At 44.1% G+C, this 21,998-nt stretch overlaps 1 protein-coding gene across 1 annotated transcript in view; it reads right to left on the bottom strand.

The window, feature by feature from the left end:
- The window catches only part of LOC120909846 (NACHT, LRR and PYD domains-containing protein 3-like), a 46,552-nt gene extending 28,683 nt beyond the window's left edge, over positions 1 to 17,869 (bottom strand). Inside the window, exons 1-4 of the mRNA XM_040321577.1 lie at positions 17,814 to 17,869; positions 13,574 to 13,861; positions 11,355 to 11,396; positions 197 to 1,901 (exon numbers count right to left, since the gene is read on the bottom strand). Coding sequence (XP_040177511.1) covers positions 197 to 1,901; positions 11,355 to 11,396; positions 13,574 to 13,861; positions 17,814 to 17,835 — 2,057 coding nt within the window. The 5' untranslated portion in view covers positions 17,836 to 17,869. The remainder of the gene's footprint in view (positions 1 to 196; positions 1,902 to 11,354; positions 11,397 to 13,573; positions 13,862 to 17,813) is intronic.
- Positions 17,870 to 21,998: the final 4,129 nt, after the last annotated feature.

Raw genomic sequence — 21,998 nt, 5'->3', positions numbered from 1 at the left:
AACACTGTATAAAATTCCAGACTCTATTTGTCTTTCCTCTTTAATAAGAGGTGTGGTGCTCTTTTTGCCCATCCAAGCCAATTTTCTTCTAAATAAGACCTGATGTAAGTTTGCTTCTCATTTCTTTGGCTTTTGAGATGTTAAAAACTCATTGACCTTTTTTTATAGATTTCTAAGTGACATGATAAGTACTCACCAAAGCTTTGAGTATTTCTGAAGAGATGCAGCTAGAATTGATTGCGCCTTTGGCCTTATCACACATCGTGTAAGTTTAATCGTATGCTTGATTGAGCTGTTTTTTAAACAGTATGACAACGTTCTGTAATCCATATCGCTGAGCCTGTATTCATAGTCACGGGACTTAATGTCAATGTTGGGGAAAAGAGACATAACCCTTTCAACCCAGTTGACATCTTGTGTTTCATACAAGAGTCTGAATATTTTACAAGAATGAGAAAAGCCAATGTTTCTAAGCCACGTTTCTAGAACAGACTTTTCATTGAACGATATCGGACAACCTAGACATTTTCTTGTCAGGTGAATATCACCAGCGAGACCGAACAAGAACTGTACAGTTAGGTCCAGGTGAGAATTTTCTTCTGACGTCTTCAGCAATTGGCCGACGGTGGTACATTTATTGGCAGTATAGACAAGTTGTCTTTCAGAGTCATCGACCAGCACATAGTACAGAGCAGCAAAGAACTCCTGGACGCTCAGATGGATGAAGCTGTAGCAGGTTTTAATATCAACATCCTGGACAAAAATGTTTTGGATCAAAAATGCAGACTCTTCGTCTGATAAAGAAAGTCCGTGTCTTTGAACATCTTCTTCTTCGAACAAGATCTTCTGATCCCAAACTCCTTCGTTAGCCAATGCACATAACTTTTTGACACAGGTAATTACCCGGTCGGATCCTTTAGCGTGATACTTTATTAAACTTTTAAGGTAGAGGAGGTAAATGGATGTAGTCGTATTGCAATTATTTACAACATCAACCCCCTTTTCAATTTTCTGTTTTATTACAGTACATACGATCCAGCATGCTATCGGGACAGCGCACATGGTGAAGATGGTGTCATTGTCCATAATAATACTGAGAGCCAAGTTTGCTTGATAGCGGTCTTTAAAGAAATTGTAGCAGAATTTTTGGCGGTCATTTCCTGTGAACCCCAGAATTTCCACACAACGAGGGCGTCTAATAAGTTCCCGAAGATTCATCAGTGAGAATGGTCTTGTGGTGATGATTATTGAACAGTCTCTGAGTACTCTTTTTCTAAGTAAACTGTTCAGAAGGATTTCTACTGGAACCTCTTGAAAAGGATCTTCACAGACCCCAGTTCTCTTCTCTATGGAACATGTGAACTCATCAAAGCCATCAATGACAAACAGAAGGTCCTCAGGCTTTCTGAAGATTGACATAACAAGGCCTTGTTCGTAATCTAAATGACAAACTCGGCAAAGAAACTTGGCTAGGCTTATGTTTGTGGTGATGGTGTTAAGTTCTCTACAGTTCAGATAAAACGCAAAGTTAAACTTTTCTTTCCACAGATCTCCAGAGGCCCAGTCAAGCATGATCTTATGGGAGGTCATGGTTTTACCAATACCTGCTGGACCTTGCAGAACAACAATCTTGGATACAACCCTATGTTCATCAGGGGAAAACAAAAGGTCGATATCAGTTGGGGAATACTCTTGAGAAGATCTGTTGTCCATTATTTGTAGGTGTCTCCTTCCAGAAGACCGGATTTCGTGATCTCTCTCCACTTCGTTACGATGTTGCTTTATAATCAACAGTCTGGTGTATCTACTCTGTAAACAAACCACCTCTCCTAAGCGAGCATTTCTTTCCTCGAAAGTTGAATAATTATTCCTCAGGAGATGCATATAATCTTCTCTGCATTCTGCATAAGATAAGAGTGTTAAAATGTCACACATACAAAGTTAAAGTTGAAGTCCACCCTAACACTTAACCTCCCTGGCGGTATTATTCTGTCTGGAATTTTGTACCAAAAGCGGTACAATTATTTTGCATGGAAATTCTGCGTTTTATACTGTAGGCCTGCAATTCTTAGGAATAACTCACTTAAATCTGTCCAAACAAGAGTGTAATAGGCATCCCGGGTATGATAAAGTTTGAAACACAAAATCATAAAATTATAATATAATAAATAACTATAAATAATTATAACAAATGATAATGTAATTATAATAAAAATTATTCAATAATGTAATCAAATCAAAATCACTGAAATTTGCTCAGTTGCAGAATAGTCGCTGTCATTACTTTTATTTTTTTATGACGAATTTCCCCACAAATCGCCATCGCACAATTCTGCAAGTGATTATAATTTTGCTGCTGTAGCCCATCAGATTACTGCACGGTCCACCGAATGCTAGGTTTTTGGCATTTATTTATTTATTTTGTGTTTTTTGCCTACACTGTAGCACTGATCACCTTTTTTTCATATTCTATTCACGGTTTTTGTGCACCTTAAGATTAAGCAGCTTCAGTTATTTCAACTCTCTTTCACGTAATACACGTTCCAACACTCGCAGTAGCGCAATAAACCTTTTCTAGATTATAATTTATTATCGCTGTTTTCTAGCTGCTCTAAAATCACTTTTGACATAAAGGGACACTTTTGGTCAATCTCCAGTTTGCAGGCAGAAAAAAAATGTTTTTATTATATAAAAGTACATGCAGGGCACTGGGCAGACCACTAGGGACAAGGGGGTGTGTATTTTTTTACATACAGTACTGTAATCTATAAGATTACAGTATACTGTATGTATAGTGTTTGTTTACTTTTTTGAATTTGCCGCCGGTCTCCGCCCCCGTGCGTCGTAACATCGCAGGGAACGGAGATCCGCGGCACGCGGGCACTGTGTGAATCGAATGGAGGACGCCGCTCGCTCACACAGCGGGGATGCATCGCTGGATCCAGGGACAAGGTAAGTACAGTAACCTGCCTGGAAAAGGTAAGCCAGCGCGCGCTGCAGGCTCTGCACATCTACCCCCGAGCGTGACTCGGGGTTACCGATAATTGCATAGAAAATCCACCCCGAGTCACGCTCGGGAATACCGCTAAGGGGGTTAAAGAGGAAGTAGTAAACCCAAACAAAAAAAATGGAGAAAAAAAAACCCTGCAAGACAAAGGCATAATGAGCCAGTATGCATAGCATACTATAGCTCATTATGAATTACTTACCTCACATTGAAGCCCCCGCAGCCGTCCTCGTCTCCCCCTCGGGCCGCCGACATGTCGCCCGGGGCTTGCTTCCCGGTATCGCGGCTCCGGCACTGTTATTGGCAAGAGCCTGTAACGGCACACAGACTGAAGCGGCGGCACATAGGTGCCATTTCTTCAGTTTGCCCCATTGCGCATGTGCCAATTACATCTGCACATGCAGGGGACAGGGGATATCTCCTAAACCATGCAGGTTTAGGAGATATCCTGGGTAGCCACAGGTAAGCCTTAATATAGGCTTACCTGTAGCACAGAGTTATTTCCAAGGGTTTACAACCACTTTAAATTCTCCCCTGCAATCATTAACCACTTCAGCCCCGGAACCACCGACAACCTTTTTAGGAAGTGACAGACAGCTTAGCAAATTCAGATAAAGGGAGAGAGCGTTGTTGGTGAACAACAGGAAGAAGCCGATTGTCTCCGTTAGATAAGACTTTCTAAGCTTTAAAGGGTCACTAAAGGAATTTTTTTTTTTAGCTAAATAGCTTCCTTTACCTTGCTGCAGTCCTGGTTTCATGTCCTCATTGTTCGTTTTTGCTTTCATGTTGCTGTAAATCCTCTCTGTTTTGGACACTTCCTGGTTGCCTGTTTCCTGATAACCACAGTACTGGGAGATTTCTCACGGTGGTCACTAATGTGATTATTGTGTGTAAAACGAAACTGGATTGGTGCTGAGGAGTTTTAGACAAAGTATCACTGATCTCTATTGGCTGACTGCCCTCTAGTGGCTCTCTGTACATCAGAGAACCAGCAAACAACAGCAAAAACGAAACTACACTGCAGGCACATTATATGATTGTTTTTTTATCAATTTTTAATAATTTTTAAAAGGAATCAGTTAACTATTATGTCTCTATGCCCTGTAAACAGTCATTTCAGCAAAAAAAAAATTTTCCTTTAGTGACCCTTTAACCACTTTTTAGGCCATTTTTTGCAATACATCACTGTGTTACTTTAACTGACAATTGCGCAGTCACGGGACGATGTACCAAAACAAAATTTACGTCCTTTTTTCCCCACAAATAGAGATTTATTTTGGTTGTATTTGATCACCTCTGCGGTTTTATTTTTTGCACTATAAAAACAAAAACGAGCAACAATTTTGAGAAAAAAACGTAGGGCCAGATTCACGTAGCTGCGCGGCGGCGTAACGTATCTGATTTAGGTTACACCGCCGCAAGTTTTCAGTGCAAGTGCTTGATTCAGAAAGCACTTGCCTGTAAACTTGCGGCGGCGTAGCGTAAATGCGTCCGGCGCAAGCCTGCCTAATTCAAATGGGGCGTGTATCATTTAAATTAGGCGTGTTTTTTGTACTGCGCATGCTCCGTTTTGAAATTTCCCGCCGTGCTTTGCGCGAAATGACGTCGCCCGACGTAATTTTTTGAACGGCGACGTGCGTTACGTCCTTTCGTATTCCCGGGCGACTTGCGCAAAAAAATAAATAAATTTGAAATTCGACGCGGGAACGACGGCCATACTTTAACATGGCCTGTCTATTTTTACACCACCTAAATAGCAGCCGTAACTTTGCGACGGGAAAAGCCGACTAGCGACGATGTAAGAGAATGCGACGAACGCGCGTACCTTTGTGAATCGCCGTAAACAGCTAATTAGCATACCCGACGCGGAAAACGACGCAAACTCCACCCAGCGGCCGCCAAAGTATTGCATCCTAAGATCCGAAGGCGTACGAAGCCGTACGCCAGTTGGATCTTAGCCATATGCCTTCATATCTTGGTTTGAGAATTCAAAATAAAGATACGACGCGGGAAATTTGAAAGTACTCCGGCGTACTTTTTCTGTGAATCTGGCCCGTAATTTTTAACTTTTTGCTATAATAAATATCCCCCCAATTAAAAAAAAAAAATTAATTTCTTCATCAGTTTAGGCCGATATGAATTCTTCTACATATTTTTGTTAAAAAAAAAAAACGCAATAAGTGTATATTTATTGGTTTGTGCAAAAGGTATAGCATTTACAAAATAGGGGATAGATTTATGGCATTTTTATTTATTATTATTTTTTTTACTAGTAATAGCGGCAGTCTGCGATTTTTATCAGGACTGCGACATTGAGGTGGACAGATCGGACACTTTTGACACATTTTTGGGACCATTGACATTTATACAGCAATTAGTGCTATAAAAATGCACTGATTACTGTGTAAATGTGACTGGCAGGGAAGGGGGTTAACACTAGGGGGCGATCAAGGGGTTAAATGTGTTCCCTCATGAGTGTTTCTAACTGTGGGGGGGGGGACTGACTCGAGGAGGAGACAGATCGCTGTTCCTGATTATTAGGAACAGACAAACTGTTTCTCCTCTCCTGTCAGAATGGGGATTTGTGTGTTTACATACACAAATCTTCGTTCAGGCTCTTGTTCCTGCGATCGCGGGTGGCCGCATGCATCATGTTCCTTGCCGTGCAGCGGGCTCGTGTGCCTGATATGGCTCTTGAAGTAACCCGGCTTACAGTTACGGCAAATTCGAGGGAACAAGACGATTTGCCGCCGCCGGCGGCTGGTCAGCACGTGGTTAAAGGGGTTATAAACCATTGCAGTTTATCACCTCAATGCATTCTATGCATTAAGGTGAAAAACCTGTTGAAGTGCAGCACCCCCCCCCCCCCAGATCCCCCCTTTTATTTACCTGAGCCCGGTCTTTCCTGTGCCGGGACGAGCACACCAGCTCTAGCCGGTGTCTCAGGTCCTGATTGGATAGCAGTGCAGTCATTGGCTCCCACTGCTGTCCAAATCCAATGACGCAGGAGCCGGGAGCGGGGTCTAGTCCTGCTGTCTGTGTCAATGGACGCAGCAGCAGGACACGGGAGCGCTCCTGCACGAGTGCCCCGAGAGAGAGCACATCTCCGTTGGGGCATTCGAGAAGAGGAGGAGCGCCGCTTAGGGATCCCAGAAGAGGAGGATCGGGGCCACTCTGTGCAAAATGTGATGTGTGTGATATTTAACATTCTATTAATAGGAAAAAAATATTTTTTGACTGGACTTCCACTTTAAGGAATCGCTACCGTGTTTCAGCGAAAATAATACCTAGCGTTATTTTCCAGGAGGGCTACAATATAAGCCCCACCCGAAAATAAGACCTAGTTTAAAATGCTTTTAAAATCCCATAATCCACTCTATCACAGTAGTATATAATGTACAATGTGTGCGTTTCTGTAATATAATTGCGGGGAAGAGAGCTCCGGCAGGTCACAGAAGCGCAGAGTGGCGCTATAACAAAGGTATTTGGCACAATTATATTACAGAAACACACATTGTACATTATTTACTACAGTAATAGAGTGGATTATAGGGATTTTACACGCATACTGTACAATGACAGTATCATAAAAAAAAATGCCTAGGCTGAGAGGGTGTCCATCAGTCTGTTGTAGGCAGGAGAAGACATTTCTACAGTTTCCTCTGCCCCTCTGATCAGACTTCAATACTGTAAAGTTGGCTGAACAATTTTTGAATTGTTAGTGGGGTCAAATGGACATTTGTTTTGACCACAGTGATGAGAACATCTAAAGGAGGAGGATGGATTGGTTCGATAATTTCTATTCATTTCAAATCCGAGTGTTAAATTGGTAGAAAAATTCCACTTATACCTACAGGTAAACCCATAATTAGGGAAGAAGAAAGCCGTCCCAGTGGTAAATCTCTCATAATGTGCTAGTATATGACGCATACTAGCACATTATTACATTGCCTTGCAGCCAGGGCGGATCCTATATCTGGAACCCCCCCCCCCCACCTTAAAATGTAAAAACACCCCACTGTGCCCCCTGCATACCTCTGCATCCTTCAATATCTCTTTGTCACTATTGTGTACATTACACAGAACCTCTGGACCCCTTTACATTACACAGCACCTCTAGGCCCCTTTACATTACACAGCACCTCTGGACCCCTTTACATTACACAGCACCTCTGGACCCCTTTACATTACACAGCAGCCTGCACCCCTTTACATTACACAGCACCCTGGACCCCTTTACATTACACAGCACCTCTAGACCCCTTTACAATACACAGCACCCTGGACCCCTTTACATTACACAGCACCCTGGACCCCTTTACATTACACAGCACCCTGCACCCCTGGACCCCTTTACATTACACAGCACTCTGGACCCCTTTACATTACACAGGACCTCTAGACCCCTTTACATTACACAGCACCCTGCACCCCTTTACATTACACAGCACCCTGCACCTCTGGACCGCTTTACATTACACATTAAAGAACGTTTACCACTTTATTCTTCTACAAAGCTTTACTGCTCTACATTAGAGTCCTGCTCTGAACTGCAACCTATGGGGAGCCATTTAGTGAGATATACTGTAGTTAGAACTTGCATTGTGTTACTGTATTCACTGTTTGTGCATTCTCTTTGTGTATTGGTCTGTGTGCTGAGGCCTTAGTGTGAAGGTATTCAATACATGTGTTTAAAAGTGTTGAAAGCCTATCTCCCTGTGCACCCGTTGACATATACCCCCTTCAGGTTGTTACCAGGTACAAGTGTACGATATAATTACACTTAATAATACTTCTGTCAATCATAACCTGTATTCATTCATTGTTTAATCATACCATTTCCTTGTGTTATTTTTTACCATAGTAAACATATCTGAGTGGTTCATTGATATCGTGTGCGAGTCTCAATTTACTGTCACAGCTGGTGATGTGATGCAACCCAGGGCCTCAGAAAATATACTTCATGGTTTATCATTATTGTGTTTTCTCTATACATGCTGCATACCTCCCAATCGTCCCGGATTGGGCGGGACTTTCCCGCTTTGAAGCCTTTGTCCCGCTATCCCGCCATACAGGTGATTTTCACGTATAATGCTACTGTGTGCGTGTGTGTGAGATGTGTGGATGTGTGTGCAGGATATGTGAGATGTGTGTGTGTGAGATGTGTGTGTGCAGGATGTGTGAGATGTGTGTGTGTGTGAGATGTGTGGATGTGTGTGTGTGTGTGTGAGATGTGTGTGTGCAGGATGTGTGAGATGTGTGTGTGTGTGAGATGTGTGGATGTGTGTGTGTGTGTGTGTGTGTGTGTGCGCGATGTGTGTGTGTGTGTGTGTGTGTGTGTGCAAGATGTGTGTGAGATGTGTGTGTGTGTGTGTGTGCAGGATGTGTGAGATAAGTGTGTGTGTGTGTGTGAGATGTGTGTGCGAGATGTGTGTGTGTGAGATGTGTGGATGTGTGTGTGTGTGTGCAGGATGTGTGAGGTGTGATGTGTGTGTGTGTGTGTGTGCAGGATGTGTGAGGTGTGATGTGTGTGTGTGTGTGTGTGTGTGCAAGATGTGTGTGAGATGTGTGAGATAAGTGTGTGTGTGTGAGATGTGTGTGTGTGAGATGTGTGTGTGTGAGATGTGTGTGTGTGTGTGTGTGTGTGAGAGATGTGTGTGTGTGTGAGAGATGTGTGTGAGATGTGTGAGATGTGTGTGTGTGTGTGTGTGTGAGATGTGTGTGTGTGTGTGAAGGGAGTTCAGAGGTTAAAGTTGAGGAGAAGGGCAATAGTGAGATGTGTGTGTGTGTGTGTGTAAGATGTGTGTGTGTGTGTGCGAGATGTGTGTGTGTGAGAGATGTGTGTGAGAGATGTGTGTGTGTGTGTGTGTGTGTGTGAGAGATGTGTGTGTGTGTGTGTGTGTGAGAGAGATGAGAGATGTGTGTGAGAGATGTGTGTGTGTTTGTGTGTGAGAGAGATGAGAGATGTGTGTGAGAGATGTGTGTGTGTGTGTGTGTGTGTGTGAGAGAGAGATGTGTGTGAGAGATGTGTGTGAGTATGTGACAGATGTGTGTGTGTGTGTGACAGATGTGTGTGTGTGAGAGAGATGTGTGTGAGTATGTGACAGATGTGTGTGTGTGTGCGAGATGTGTGTGAAGGGAGTTCAGAGGTTATAGTTGAGGAGAAGGGCAATAGTGAGATGCGGATGGATGACTACACTCTGTACCCAGCGCTCTTTAACCCTTGCACTCTGTACATAACACACTCCTGAATCCTTCCACACTTTGTGTAATGCACACTTCCATAGTTTATGTCAAATCAGTTGTAATGGAAGCTTTTTATTCTTATTTTTTTTAAATGACTGTGCTGGGGTTTTTGTATGCATCAGTGATACTCTATTTGTGCCGCAGTGCACGTAGCGCGCCGTCGGTCGCTTCCTCCCATAGTGTCCCTCATTCTGAAGTTCAAAAGTTGGGAGGTATACATGCTGGGTTCCTCACTAATATTATCAAGTAGGTGTGCCAGAGGGGTTGGAACCTTTCTTGGGGTTGAGGGGCAGAGTACAGAACCAAACATATATTAACCACTTAAGACCCAGACCATTATGCAGGTAAAGGACCTGGCCAGTTTTTGCGATTCGGCACTGCGTCGCTTTAACTGACAATTGCGCGGTCGTGCGACGTGGCTCCCAAACCAAATTGGCTTCCTTTTTTTCCCACAAATAGAGCTTTCTTTTGGTGGTGTTTGATCACCTCTGCGGTTTTTATTTTTTGCGCTATAAACAAAAATAGAGCGTAAATTTTGAAAAAAAAAAAACAATGGGCCAAACTTACGTACCTCGGTGCATATTTAAGGCCGGCGTAGCGTATCTCAGATGCACTACGCCGCCGTAACTTACAGCGTATTTTCCGTATCCACAAAGAATTTGCGCCGTAAGTTACGGCGGCGTAGTGTAAATGTGTCGGCGTAAGGGCGCGCAATTCAAATGACGAAGTTGTGGGCATGTTTTATGTCAATACATCTTGACCTCACGTAAATGACGTTTTTTTTGAACGGCGTATGCGCCGTCCGTGGGGGTATCCCAGTGCGCATGCTCGAAATCACGTCGCAAATAGTCAATGCTTTCGACGTGAACGTAATTTATGCAAAGCCCTATTCGCGAACGTTTTACGCAAATGACGTAAACAATGGAAAATTCGACGCTGGCCCGACGTCCATACTTAACATTGCGTACGCCTCATAGAGCAGGGGTAACGTTATGCCGAAAAAAGACTTACAGGAACTACGTTAAAAAATGTGGTGGCCGGACGTACGTTTGTGGATCGCCGTATCTAGCTCATTTGCATACTCTACGCGGAAATCAACGGAAGCGCCACCTAGCGTCCAGCGTAAATATGCACCTAAGATCGGACAGCGTACTAAGACGTACGCCAGTCGGATCAAGCCCACATTCAGTCGTATCTTGTTTTGTGGATACAAAACAAAGATACGACGGGCATCGTAGAAATTTCTTTGTGGATCTGGGCCAATATTTTTTACTTTTTGCTATAATAAATACCCCCAAAAAAGATATAAAAAACTTTTTTTTTCTCAGTTTAGGCCGATACGTATTCTTCTACATACTTTTGGTAAAAATCGCAATAAGCGTTTAACGATTGGTTTGCGCAAAATTTATAGCGCTTACAAAATAGGGGATAGTTTTATGGCATTTTTATTAATATTTTTTTTTACTACTAATGGCGGCGATCAGCGATTTTTTTCGTGACTGCGACATTATGGCGGACACATCGGACAATTTTGACACATTTTTGGGACCATTGTCATTTTCACAGCAAAAAAATGCTATAAAAATGCATTGTTTACTGTGAAAATGACAATTGCCCAGTTTAGGAGTTAACCACTAGGGGGAGCAGTAGGGGTTATGTGTGACCTCATATGTGTTTCTAACTGTAGGGAGGCGGGGCTGGACGTGTGACATCACTGATCGCCTTTCCCCTATATCAGGGAACAGACGATCAGTGACATTGCCACTGTGAAGAACGGGGAAGGTTCTGGGAGCAGTGTCCACAGATAGGACAGCTAAGCACTGAGACCTCTTTTTCTGCTTTCACAACCAAAGGGGCCCATGGTCCCTGCCTGCAAAGGGGATCTGCTGCAGATCTGACTGAGTATGTGTTGGATCATCTTTACAATGCTAGGGCATTGGGAGTTGTAGTTCTACAAGCAAATTGTGCTAGAGGTAAAAAAGGAGAAGTATATATATTGTGGATCAGGGGCGGCCGATTGTGGGTGCACGGGCGCCGCCTCCCCTATCTACGGGCGCCGCCTCCTCTATACACATAGAAAAAAATGAAATAAATCTCATACCTTCTAAACATTCGTCTGATGATATTCGAAGAAGCTGCATGTCTGAAAAGGTAAAAACACATTCCTGAATCACATGCACCACCCACAGAAAGACTCTAAATAGAATTTATAAATAGTAATCTTTTTCTTTACCAATTCCAAAAAAAAACATTAAAGAAGAAATATCATTAAAACAACCCAGAATCCAAGCGTATATAACACTTGGTTCAATTCAAATCTGTCCCTATGGCCCAGATTCTTGTATATCGGCGTATCTATGCGGCGGCGTAACGTATCCGATTTACATTACGCCGCCGCAACTTACACGGGCAAGTGCTGTATTCTCAAAGCACTTGGGGCCAGATTCACAGACATTCCTGGCGCAGCGTATCAGAGATACGCTACGCCGCCGTATCTTACCTGGCGCATTTTCGAATCCAGAAAGATTTTGCGCCGTAAGTTACGGCGGCGTAGTGTATTTCTCGGCGCGTATTTCAAATTGGGCGGGTAGGGGGCATGATTCATTTAAATGAAGCACGTCCCCGCGCCGATTGAAATGCGCATGCTCCGTTTCGAAATTTCCCGCGGTGCTTTGCGCGAAATGACGTCGCACCGACGTCATTTTTTGAACGTAGACGTGAGTTACGTCCTTTCCTATTCACGGACAACTTACGCAAAAAAAAAAAAATTCAAAATTCGACGCGGGAACGACGGTCATACTTCAACATGGCAGGTCTATCTATACGCCACAAAATAGCAGCTCTAACTATACGCCGGGAAAAGCCGACTAGCGACGACGTAAGAGAATGCGACGGCCGCGCGTACCTTCGTGAATCGCCGGAAAAAGCTAATTAGCATACCCGCTAATTAGCAGAAAACGACGCAAACTCCACCCAGCGGGCCCTGAAGTATTGCACCTACGATCCAAAGGCGTACGAAGCCGTACGCCTGTCGGATCGAAGCCAGAAGCCGTCGTATCTTGGTTTGAGGATTCAAACTAAAGATACGACGCGGCAAATTTGAAAGTACGCCGGCGTATCAGTAGATACGCCGGCGTATTCTCACTGTGAATTTGGCCCTTGCTCCGTAAGTTGCGGCGGCGTAGCGTAAATCACCCGGCGGAATTCAAATTCGGCGGGTAGGGGGCGTGTATCGTTTAAATCAAGCGTGTCCCCGTGCAGAACGAACTGCGCATGCGCCGTCTGTAAAATATCCTAGTGTGCATTGCTCCAAATGACGTTGCAAGGACGTCATTGGTTTCGACGTGAACGTAAATGACGTCCAGCCCCATTCACGGATGACTTACGCAAACGACGTAACTTTTTAAAATTTCGACGCGGGAACGACGCCCATACTTAACATTGTTGCGCCGCACTTATGCCACCATATAGCAGGGGCAACATTACGCCGGGAAAAGCCTAACGTAAACGTCGTAACTTTACTGAGTCGGCCGCGCGTACGTTCGGGAATTCGCGTATCTATCCAATTTGCCTTTCTCGACGCGGAATTCGACAGAAACGCCACCTAGCGGGCAAAAAAAAATAATTGCAGTTTAGATCCAACGGCGTAAGAGACTTACGTCTGTCGGATCTAATGGATATCTATGCGTAACTGATTCTAAGAATCAGTCGCATAGATACGACGGGTCAGATTAGGACTTACGACGGCGTACATGGCGCTGCGCCGTCGTAAGTCCTTTGAGAATCTGGCCCTAAGTTTCTAAGCATGGGCAGACAGACCCATCCCATCCAACAACGGTGCTAGAAAGGAGAGAGATTTGTGATTGATACAGAAGTTCTGGCAGCAGAGGTCGCTATGGAGACCAGCGCTGCCAATCAACCAAAATAAAAGTTGCACAGCCTGCGGCACCATGTGACTATCAGCTTGCCGATGGCAGAGCTGCAGCACTATGTGAATGTTCAGGCTTATAAATGAGTGATTAGCGATGTTGGACTGTGTTATACACAGAGCCGCAGCCAGGGATGGACTGGCCATTGGGACTAGCGGGAGTTTCCCGGTGGGCCGATGGCTCAGTGGGCCAGCTTCAGTGACAGCGGACCGGTGCCCCCCTCTGCTCCTCTGTCTCTCCCTCCCCTCCTCTCCCTCCCCACAGCACTCACCTGGGGGGAATAGAGAAGCAGGGGGAGGACCAGAGGAGCAGGGATGATGAGGACTGGTTACGGTCTAATATATGTAGCCAGCTTTAGTCTATAATGTTATTGTAGATTCTATAATCTTACCAGTTTGAACTTGTTCCACTAGTCTGTTTGCAATGCCATTGAGTCCAATGGCTTTGAGAACTTGTACAGTCACCTCTAGAGCTGTTTTATCGCCATAAAAATCTAGGAGAATGTCCTTTACAGCAACGCGGTCTTCATGTTCCAGACGTCCGCGTGGTATACGTCTTCCACCCTGGTAAGAGAGATCTGATAACTTGTTCTTAAATCGTTTAAAATCTTGATTGGTGAGATCCTCAAGTGTATCAAACAGGACATCCCCAGGAGTAGCTTCTTCAAGAGCCTCAGAGCCTAAAGAATATCAAAAAGAGTTTGGTACAATGCTGATCGGTATAAAAGAGAGATAGTCGGGACACATGTTTGGACTAGTGTTGAGCGGAATACGCCATATTCGATTTTGCGATATATCACGAATATATAGCCGAATATTCGTGAAATATTCGCTAAAATCGAATATTCGTGATATTTAAAAAAAAAAAAAAATTGCGAAATTTCGCTAATGCGAATTTATTGCGAACATTTTGCGAATTTTTTTTTTTCTGATTGGCTCTGATGCAAAAGAAGGGCGGAGAAAGTATTCTCGAATATTCGGAAATCGAATATTCGGAATATTTTATCAAAAGAAAAAATGTTGTGAAATATTTTGACAACTGTGGTAGGAGAACTCTGATTGGCTCTGATGCAAAAGAAGGGTGGAGAAAGTATTTGCGAATATTCGGAAATCGAATATTCGCAAATACTTTCTCCACCCTTTTTTTGCATCAGAGCCAATCAGAGTTGTCAAAATCTCGCAATCAATTTCGCATTCGCATTAGCGAAATTTTGATAAAATATCACCAATATTCGATTTCAGAATATTCGCGAATACTTTCTCCGCCCTTCTTTTGCATCAGAGCCAATCAGAGTTCTCCTACCACAGTTGTCAAAATATTTCACAACATTTTTTTTTGATAAAATATTCCGAATATTCGATTTCCGAATATTCGAGAATACTTTCTCCGCCCTTCTTTTGCATCAGAGCCAATCAGAAAAAAAAAAAAAAAAAAATTCGCAAAATGTTCGCAATAAATTCGCATTAGCGAAATTTCGCAATTTTTTTTTTTATATTCGGAATAGCGAATATTGGCCGCGAAATTCGAGATATTCGCGAATACTCGAATATGCCATATTCGAGCCAAATATTCGCAATACGAATATTCGTGAGCAACACTAGTTTGGACACATTTTTGGGACTATTGTCATTTTCACAGCAAAAAAATCTATAAAAATGCATTGTTTATTGTGAAAATGACAATTGCAGTTTGGGAGTTAACCACTAGGGGGCGCTGAAGTGGTTAAGTGTGACCTCATATGTGTTTCTAACTGTAGGGGGGGCGGGGCTGGACGTGTGACGTCATTGATCGTGCTTCCCTATATTAGGGAACACACGATCAATGACAGTGCCACAGTGAAGAACCACTTAAGTGGTTAATGGGGAGTTACCTCAACAACGTTTCAAAAACAAATATCTCTACGTTAAATCATTCTAAATCTAGAAACCAGTTAATGGGATTGTATGGGTTCATTAAAAAAATTAACAAACATGTCATACTTACCTCCATAGTGAAGTTTGTTTTGCACAGAGTGGCCCTGATCCTCCTCTTCTGGGGTCACACGGCGGCTGTCTTTGGCTCCTCTCCGCTAAAGCTAACCCCCTCTGGGAAACTCTTTCCCGAGGGGGTTAGTTGACAGGCACACTCCCGTGTCATACACTTGGCGTCCATAGACGCCAAGTGTATGATTCGGTCCCGCCCCCCCGGTGGCCACGTCATTGGTTGTGATTGACAGCAGCGGGAGCCAATGACTGCGATGCTTTCAATCTATCCAATCAACGTCCAGACTCAGTGGAGAAGTGGGCGCAGGGGGAAGCGCACAGCAGGTGAACGGTCTCAGGTAAGTAAAACGGGGGGGGGGGCTGGGAAATCCTCACTTCCTGTTCTTCTGTCTGGCCATAGGTTGACCCCTTAAAGTCTGAAGACCAGTAAACTGTCCTCTCGCGGACACCAATGTTGGGGCAATATTGATGTCAATGTTGGGACACTATTCCTCCAACTGACTCCAATGTTATAACACTATTCCTCCCACTGATACCAATGATGGGGCACTTTTCTTTTTACTGACCCCAATGATGGGGCACTATTTTCTGTGGCATTTTCCACTCCCACTGGCCATAGGTTGACCCCTCAAAGTCTGAAGACCAGTAAACTGTCCTTATTTCTCCTGAGAAATCCTCACTTCCTGTTCCTCTGTCTCTAACTCCACACAGTAATGCAAGGCTTTATCCCTGGTGTGGAGTGTCATGCTCGCCCCCTCTCTTGGACTACAGGAGAGTCAGGACGCTCTCTCTACGTTGCAGATAGAGAAAGGAGCTGTGTGTTAGTGGGCGTCCTGCTCTCTCCTGTAGGCCAAGGGAGGGGGCGAGCACGACACTCCACACCAGGGAGAAAGCCTCGCATTACTGTGTGGAGTTACAGACAGAAGAACAGGAAGTGAGGATTTCTCAGAAGAAATAAGGACAGTTTACTGGTCTTCAGACTTTAAGGGGTCAACCTATGGCCAGTGGGAGTGGAAAATGCCACAGAAAATAGTGCTCCATCATTGGGGTCAGTAAAACTGAATAGTGCCCCATCATTGGTTTCAGTGGGAGAAATTGTGCCCCATCATTTGTATCAGTAGGAGGAATAGTGTCATGACATTGGAGTCAGTTGGAGGAATAGTGTCCCAACATTGACATCAATATTGCCCCAACATTGGTGTCATGGGAGTAGTTGGGTGGAAGGTGTCCAGAGATTAAGTTGAAGCGATATTTGGCCATCAGCTTTGAGTTGACGTTATTCCTATAGAGGAAGACTTAAAGGGGGTTGTAAAGCTTCGTGTTTTTTCACCTTAATGCATCCTATGCATTAAGTGAAAAAACACCTTGCACTCTCGGGCCCCCCAGCCCCCCCCCCTCCGTTTTAATTACCTGAGGCAAGAAACTTTGTGGGCGCGATCCCGCGATGCTTTCCCCCAGCTTGAGGCGGCTCATAGCCGCCGACTGTATCACGGGAGCGCGCCTGCAACCTAACCCCCTTGGGAGGGCGCTTCCCAGAACCGGGGTTAGCTGTTGCGGGGAGGAGCCGAGAGAGACACAGAGGGACCCCAGAAGATGAGGATCGGGGTCACTCTGTGCAAAACGAGCTGCACAGTGGAGGCAAGTATGGTATGTTTGTTATTTAAAAAAAAATACCTTTACAACCCCTTTAACAAGCTTGCGGTTTAACAAACCAGGTGGTCATTTTATGGTGAGTGTCTGTCCTTTAGTTTTGTAGAAAGTTCTCATTGAAGAATGAAGATACACTGCGGTCTTATGGTGTAATGTGGCCTCTCTGCATAGAAGTACTACTATTACTGCTACTTCTTTGAGAAATACTGGCCCAGATTCAGGTAGGGGCGCGCACTGATACGGCGGCGCAGCGTATTGTTTTTACGCTACGCCTCCGTAAATTACTGGAGCTACGCTGCATTCACGAAGCATTTGCTCCGTAATTTGCGGCAGCGTTTCGTAAAAGGGGCCGGCGTAAGCACGCGTAATTTAAATGATCCCGTAGGGGGCGTGGATCATTTAAATTAGGCACGTTCCCGCGCCGAACGTACTGCGCATGCTCCGTCGGGAAAATTTCCCGACGTGCATTGCGGTAAATGACGTCACAAGGACGTCATTGGCTTCGACATGAACGTAAATGGCGTCCAGCGCCATTCACGAACGAGTTACGCAAACGACGCAAAATTCGAAAATAGCGACGCGGGAACGACGTCCATACTTACCATTGGCTGCGCCTCCTAATAGCAGGAGCAGCCTTACGACGAAACCGACTTACGCAAACGACGTAAAAAACGAGCGCCGGCCGCGTGTACGTTTGTGAATCGGCGTTAGTATGCAATTTGCATACTCTACGCTGACAACTACGGGTGCGCCACCTAGCGGCCATCGTCAGAATGCACCCTAAGATACGACGGCATAAGAGACTTATGCCAGTGGTATTTTAGGCTACAGTCGGCGTATCTAGCTTTCTGAATACAGAAAGTAGATACGCTGGCGCTACTTAGCAATTACGCTGTGTATCTATGGATACGCAGGCGTAATTGCTTTCTGAATCTACCCCACTGTATTTAAAACATCAACATTTTAAAAATAAAATTGTTCTTATAACAAAATTCTCACCTCCTGGAGCTGAAGCTGCCATGACTAGCTAGGTAGGTCACCACTTCATAGTCACTAAAAGAGACATACAAGTATTTAAAAAAAACACACATTCACTATAAGCCATCTTTCCATGAAAAATCAAACACCTGATAAAAAAAAAAGAAGATAAAAAAATAAATCTATATTTCAAGGTGGCTATGTACTAAAATGGGAGTAGACAGAATCTGGAGCAGTGGTGTAGCTTTAGCTTGTTTCGTTAAGCTTCGAAAATGAAAAATAGAAGTTGATTACCGTATTTATCGGCGTATACCGCGCACTTTTTTGCCCTTAAAATCAGGGCAAAATCGTGGGTGCGCGATATACGCCGATACCCGCTTCCCGCGCTGTGTTTGAACCACTCCGCCGACATATACCGAGCGCAGTACACTTGGGTATAGTCGGGCAGGCTCCGCTCCGCTCGCGGTCACGTCCTGTGCGTCCTGTACGTCCTTCACGCAAGAGGAGCCGAGCCTGCCCGAGTATACCCGAGTGTACTGCGCTCGGTATATGTCGGCGGAGTGGTTCAAACACAGCACGGGAAGCGGGGATCGGCTGAAAAACACAGCGGGGAGGACACCACGATGGTCGCAGAAGGACGCCGGACCGGACAAGGCCGCTGATGGACGCCGGGCAAGACACCGACGAGGGGCATCCAAACTGTAAGTATTTCTTTTTTTTCCAGGAATTTTCCTTCTAGGTTGGGGGTGCGCGGTATACGCCGGGGCGCGTTATATGAAGATTAATACGGTAGTTGCACATAAAGATGCTCCAGTTTCTGGCCTTTCCAGTCTTGGTAAATTTTACTCCAAGGCTCGGTCAACCTATGGTACTGTACTGTACCGATATGATTGGTAGGTTCTAGAGAGCTAAATAAAAAAGTGAAGATTTGATCAATTATAAGGAACATCTAGAAATGTTAACTGTGCAAAATCAGTATCTTAACCGCTTGCCGACCGCCTCCTTTACTTTTAGAGCCGGTTCACACTGGGGCGGCACGACTTTGGGGGCGACTCGGCAAGGCTTCCTGAAGACGACTTCAGAGGCGACTTGCAAAATGACTTCTGTATAGAAGTCAATGCAAGTCGCCCCGTGTCGCCGCCGAAGTCGTACAAGAACCTTTTTCTAAGTTGGAGCGACTTGCGTCGCTCCTATTAGAACGGTTCTATTGAATAGAATGGGACGCAACTTGTCAGGCGGCTGAGTCGCCTGACCAGTCGCCCCAGTGTGAACCGGCTCAGCAGAATGGCACAGGCTGCTCAAAGTAACATATTTACGTTACTTAGAATTTTGCGCCGTGCCGGCGCGCGCACCCCTGCCCACGGGAACCTCGGACGCGATCGTGTCACAGAGCTTCAGAACAGGGAGAGGCCAGTGTAAATAAGGCATCTCCCTGTTCTGTCTAGTGACAGGACACTGATCGTGTCTGCTCCCTCTCGTCGGGAGCAGTGATGACTGTCGTGTCACAGTAAGCCCCGCCCCCACACAGTTAGAGTCACTCCCTAGGACACACTTAAACCCTTTCTAGCCCCCTAGTGGTTAACCCCTTCCTTGTCATTCACATTTATACACTAATCAGTGCATTTTTATAGCACTGAACACTGTATAAATGTGAATGGTGCCAAAATAGCATCAAAAGTGTCCGATGTGTCCGCCATAATGTCGCAGTCATGATTTTAAAAAAAATCACTGATCATCGCAATTACTAGTAAAAAAAAAATATTAATAAAAATGCTATAAAACTATCCCCTATTTTGTAGACGCTATAACTTTTGCGCAAACGAATCAATAAACGCTTCTTGTGATTTTTTTTTAATCAAAAATATGTAGAAGAATAAGTATCGGCCTAAACTGAGGACATTTTTATATATATATATATATATATATATATATATATATATATATATATATATATATATATATATATATGTGTTTTTGGGGGATATTTATTATAGCAAAAAGTTAAAAATATTACTTTTTTTTTTCAAAATTGTCGCTCTATTTTTGTTTATAGCGCAAAAAATAAAAACCACAGAGGTGATCAAATACCACCAAAAGAAAGCGCTATTTGTGAGAAAAAGGGACATTCATTTATTTTGGGTACAGTGTCGCACAATTGTCAGCTAAAGCGACGCATCACAAAAAATGGCCTGGTCAGGAAGTCGGTAAAACCTTCCCAGACTGAAGTGGTTAACTGGCAAAATGAAGATAGCGCTGCTAGGCATGCAGACACAATGTCGCCAGTAGGTGTCACTGGTACCACAGGCCGGTATGAGAAGTACAACTAGGTTGAGTTAGGGATATTTATTCTTCTTCCAGACAACCCAGTAGGACTTTCTTAGTCGATGGCGCATTCTGGAAAAGGATATTTATAAAGGACTGGGCCATGTGCTCACTCTCTCTGTATGAGGAGCGGAGCTCCGGGCAGCCGCCTCGATGGACCATGGAGCAGGTAAGTGCCCGGGTGCGCAAAATCACGTACCTGATCAAACACAGCCGGAGCCAATCAGATTCAGCGGGTCTGGCAGCCACGACCCACCGATCATTCGCAGGAGAGACGGATCAGCGGTGTAAACAAAGCATACCGCTGATCTGTCAGTGGGGAAAATGAGAGATCGTGTTTCAGCTAAGCTAAATCACCATCTCTCCTTTTCTAAAGTATAACACTTCCCCCTACAATTAGAAACAACTCACAGGGAACACATTTAACCCCTTGATCACCCCCTAGGGTTAACCCCTTCCCTGCCAGTGCCATTTATACAGTAATCAGTGCGTTTTTATAGCACTGATTACTATTTTGGTGTCTCTGGTCACCAAAAAGCGTCACATAGAGTCAGATTTTTCCAACGCAATGTCGCAGTCCCCGCTAAAAATAGCTGATCGCCGCCATTACTAGCAAAAAAATAAAAGTCCCTAAATCTATACTGTATAAATATAGTATTTATGCGCTGAATACTAGATCAAATAATGCCAACCGTGCTTATAAGTGATTTAAACTCCGAGTGATACCATAATGTAAACCATGATATAGAAACAACAATATATATATAAACAATATAAATGAATCAGATCCACAATAATAGTCCAATTGTGTTAGATGTACACCAGTGGTTCAATTAGGAACAGCACCCAATTCAGTGTAGTGATAGGAAGTGTGATGTGATCACAAACAAGCTCCTGCTTCACAGGTAGAAGGTCTCCTCCACATAGACACCACTCATGGAAAAACAAAAAAAGAGAAACAACTCATAGCGCAGATGGTAGAGCACCAGATACACAAGAGACACTGATCTCTAGCAATAGCACACTCACGATACCGCCGTTCAAACAACGCATATATCCACAGTGCACCGATCCTCCATAGAGCCGCTCAGCTGATGTTTCCTCTCCTCATTCGGATCCACGATCCGTCCCGCTTGTAACTCCTCCCCCACGCGTTACGTCAATGGTCACTTGACGTGACCCATGACTAAGTCAAGTGACCATTGACGTAACGCGTGGGGGAGGAGTTACGAGCGGGACGGATCGTGGATCCGAATGAGGAGAGGAAACATCAGCTGAGCGGCTCTATGGAGGATCGGTGCACTGTGGATATATGCGTTGTTTGAACGGCGGTATCGTGAGTGTGCTATTGCTAGAGATCAGTGTCTCTTGTGTATCTGGTGCTCTACCATCTGCGCTATGAGTTGTTTCTCTTTTTTTGTTTTTCCATGAGTGGTGTCTATGTGGAGGAGACCTTCTACCTGTGAAGCAGGAGCTTGTTTGTGATCACATCACACTTCCTATCACTACACTGAATTGGGTGCTGTTCCTAATTGAACCACTGGTGTACATCTAACACAATTGGACTATTATTGTGGATCTGATTCATTTATATTGTTTATATATATTGTTTCTATATCATGGTTTACATTATGGTATCACTCGGAGTTTAAATCACTTATAAGCACGGTTGGCATTATTTGAGTTAGTATTCAGCGCATAAATACTATATTTATACACTTTCACTCCGTTTGACCTACAACACAATTTGTGCAGCGTTTACTATTTGGTGATTTTTTTAATGGTATAATTTTGATTATTTAATTTAGCGCGGTAGTATCACATTTTTTCCTAAATCTATACTGTAGTTTGTAGACGCTATAAATTTTGCACAAACCAATTTAT

The sequence above is a fragment of the Rana temporaria genome, chromosome 8 (genome assembly GCF_905171775.1).
Source record: "Rana temporaria chromosome 8, aRanTem1.1, whole genome shotgun sequence".
NCBI classification, from domain to species: Eukaryota; Metazoa; Chordata; class Amphibia; order Anura; family Ranidae; genus Rana; species Rana temporaria.
The sequence above is the reverse complement of the archived record's forward strand: the minus strand, read 5'-3'. Positions and strand labels throughout refer to the sequence as shown.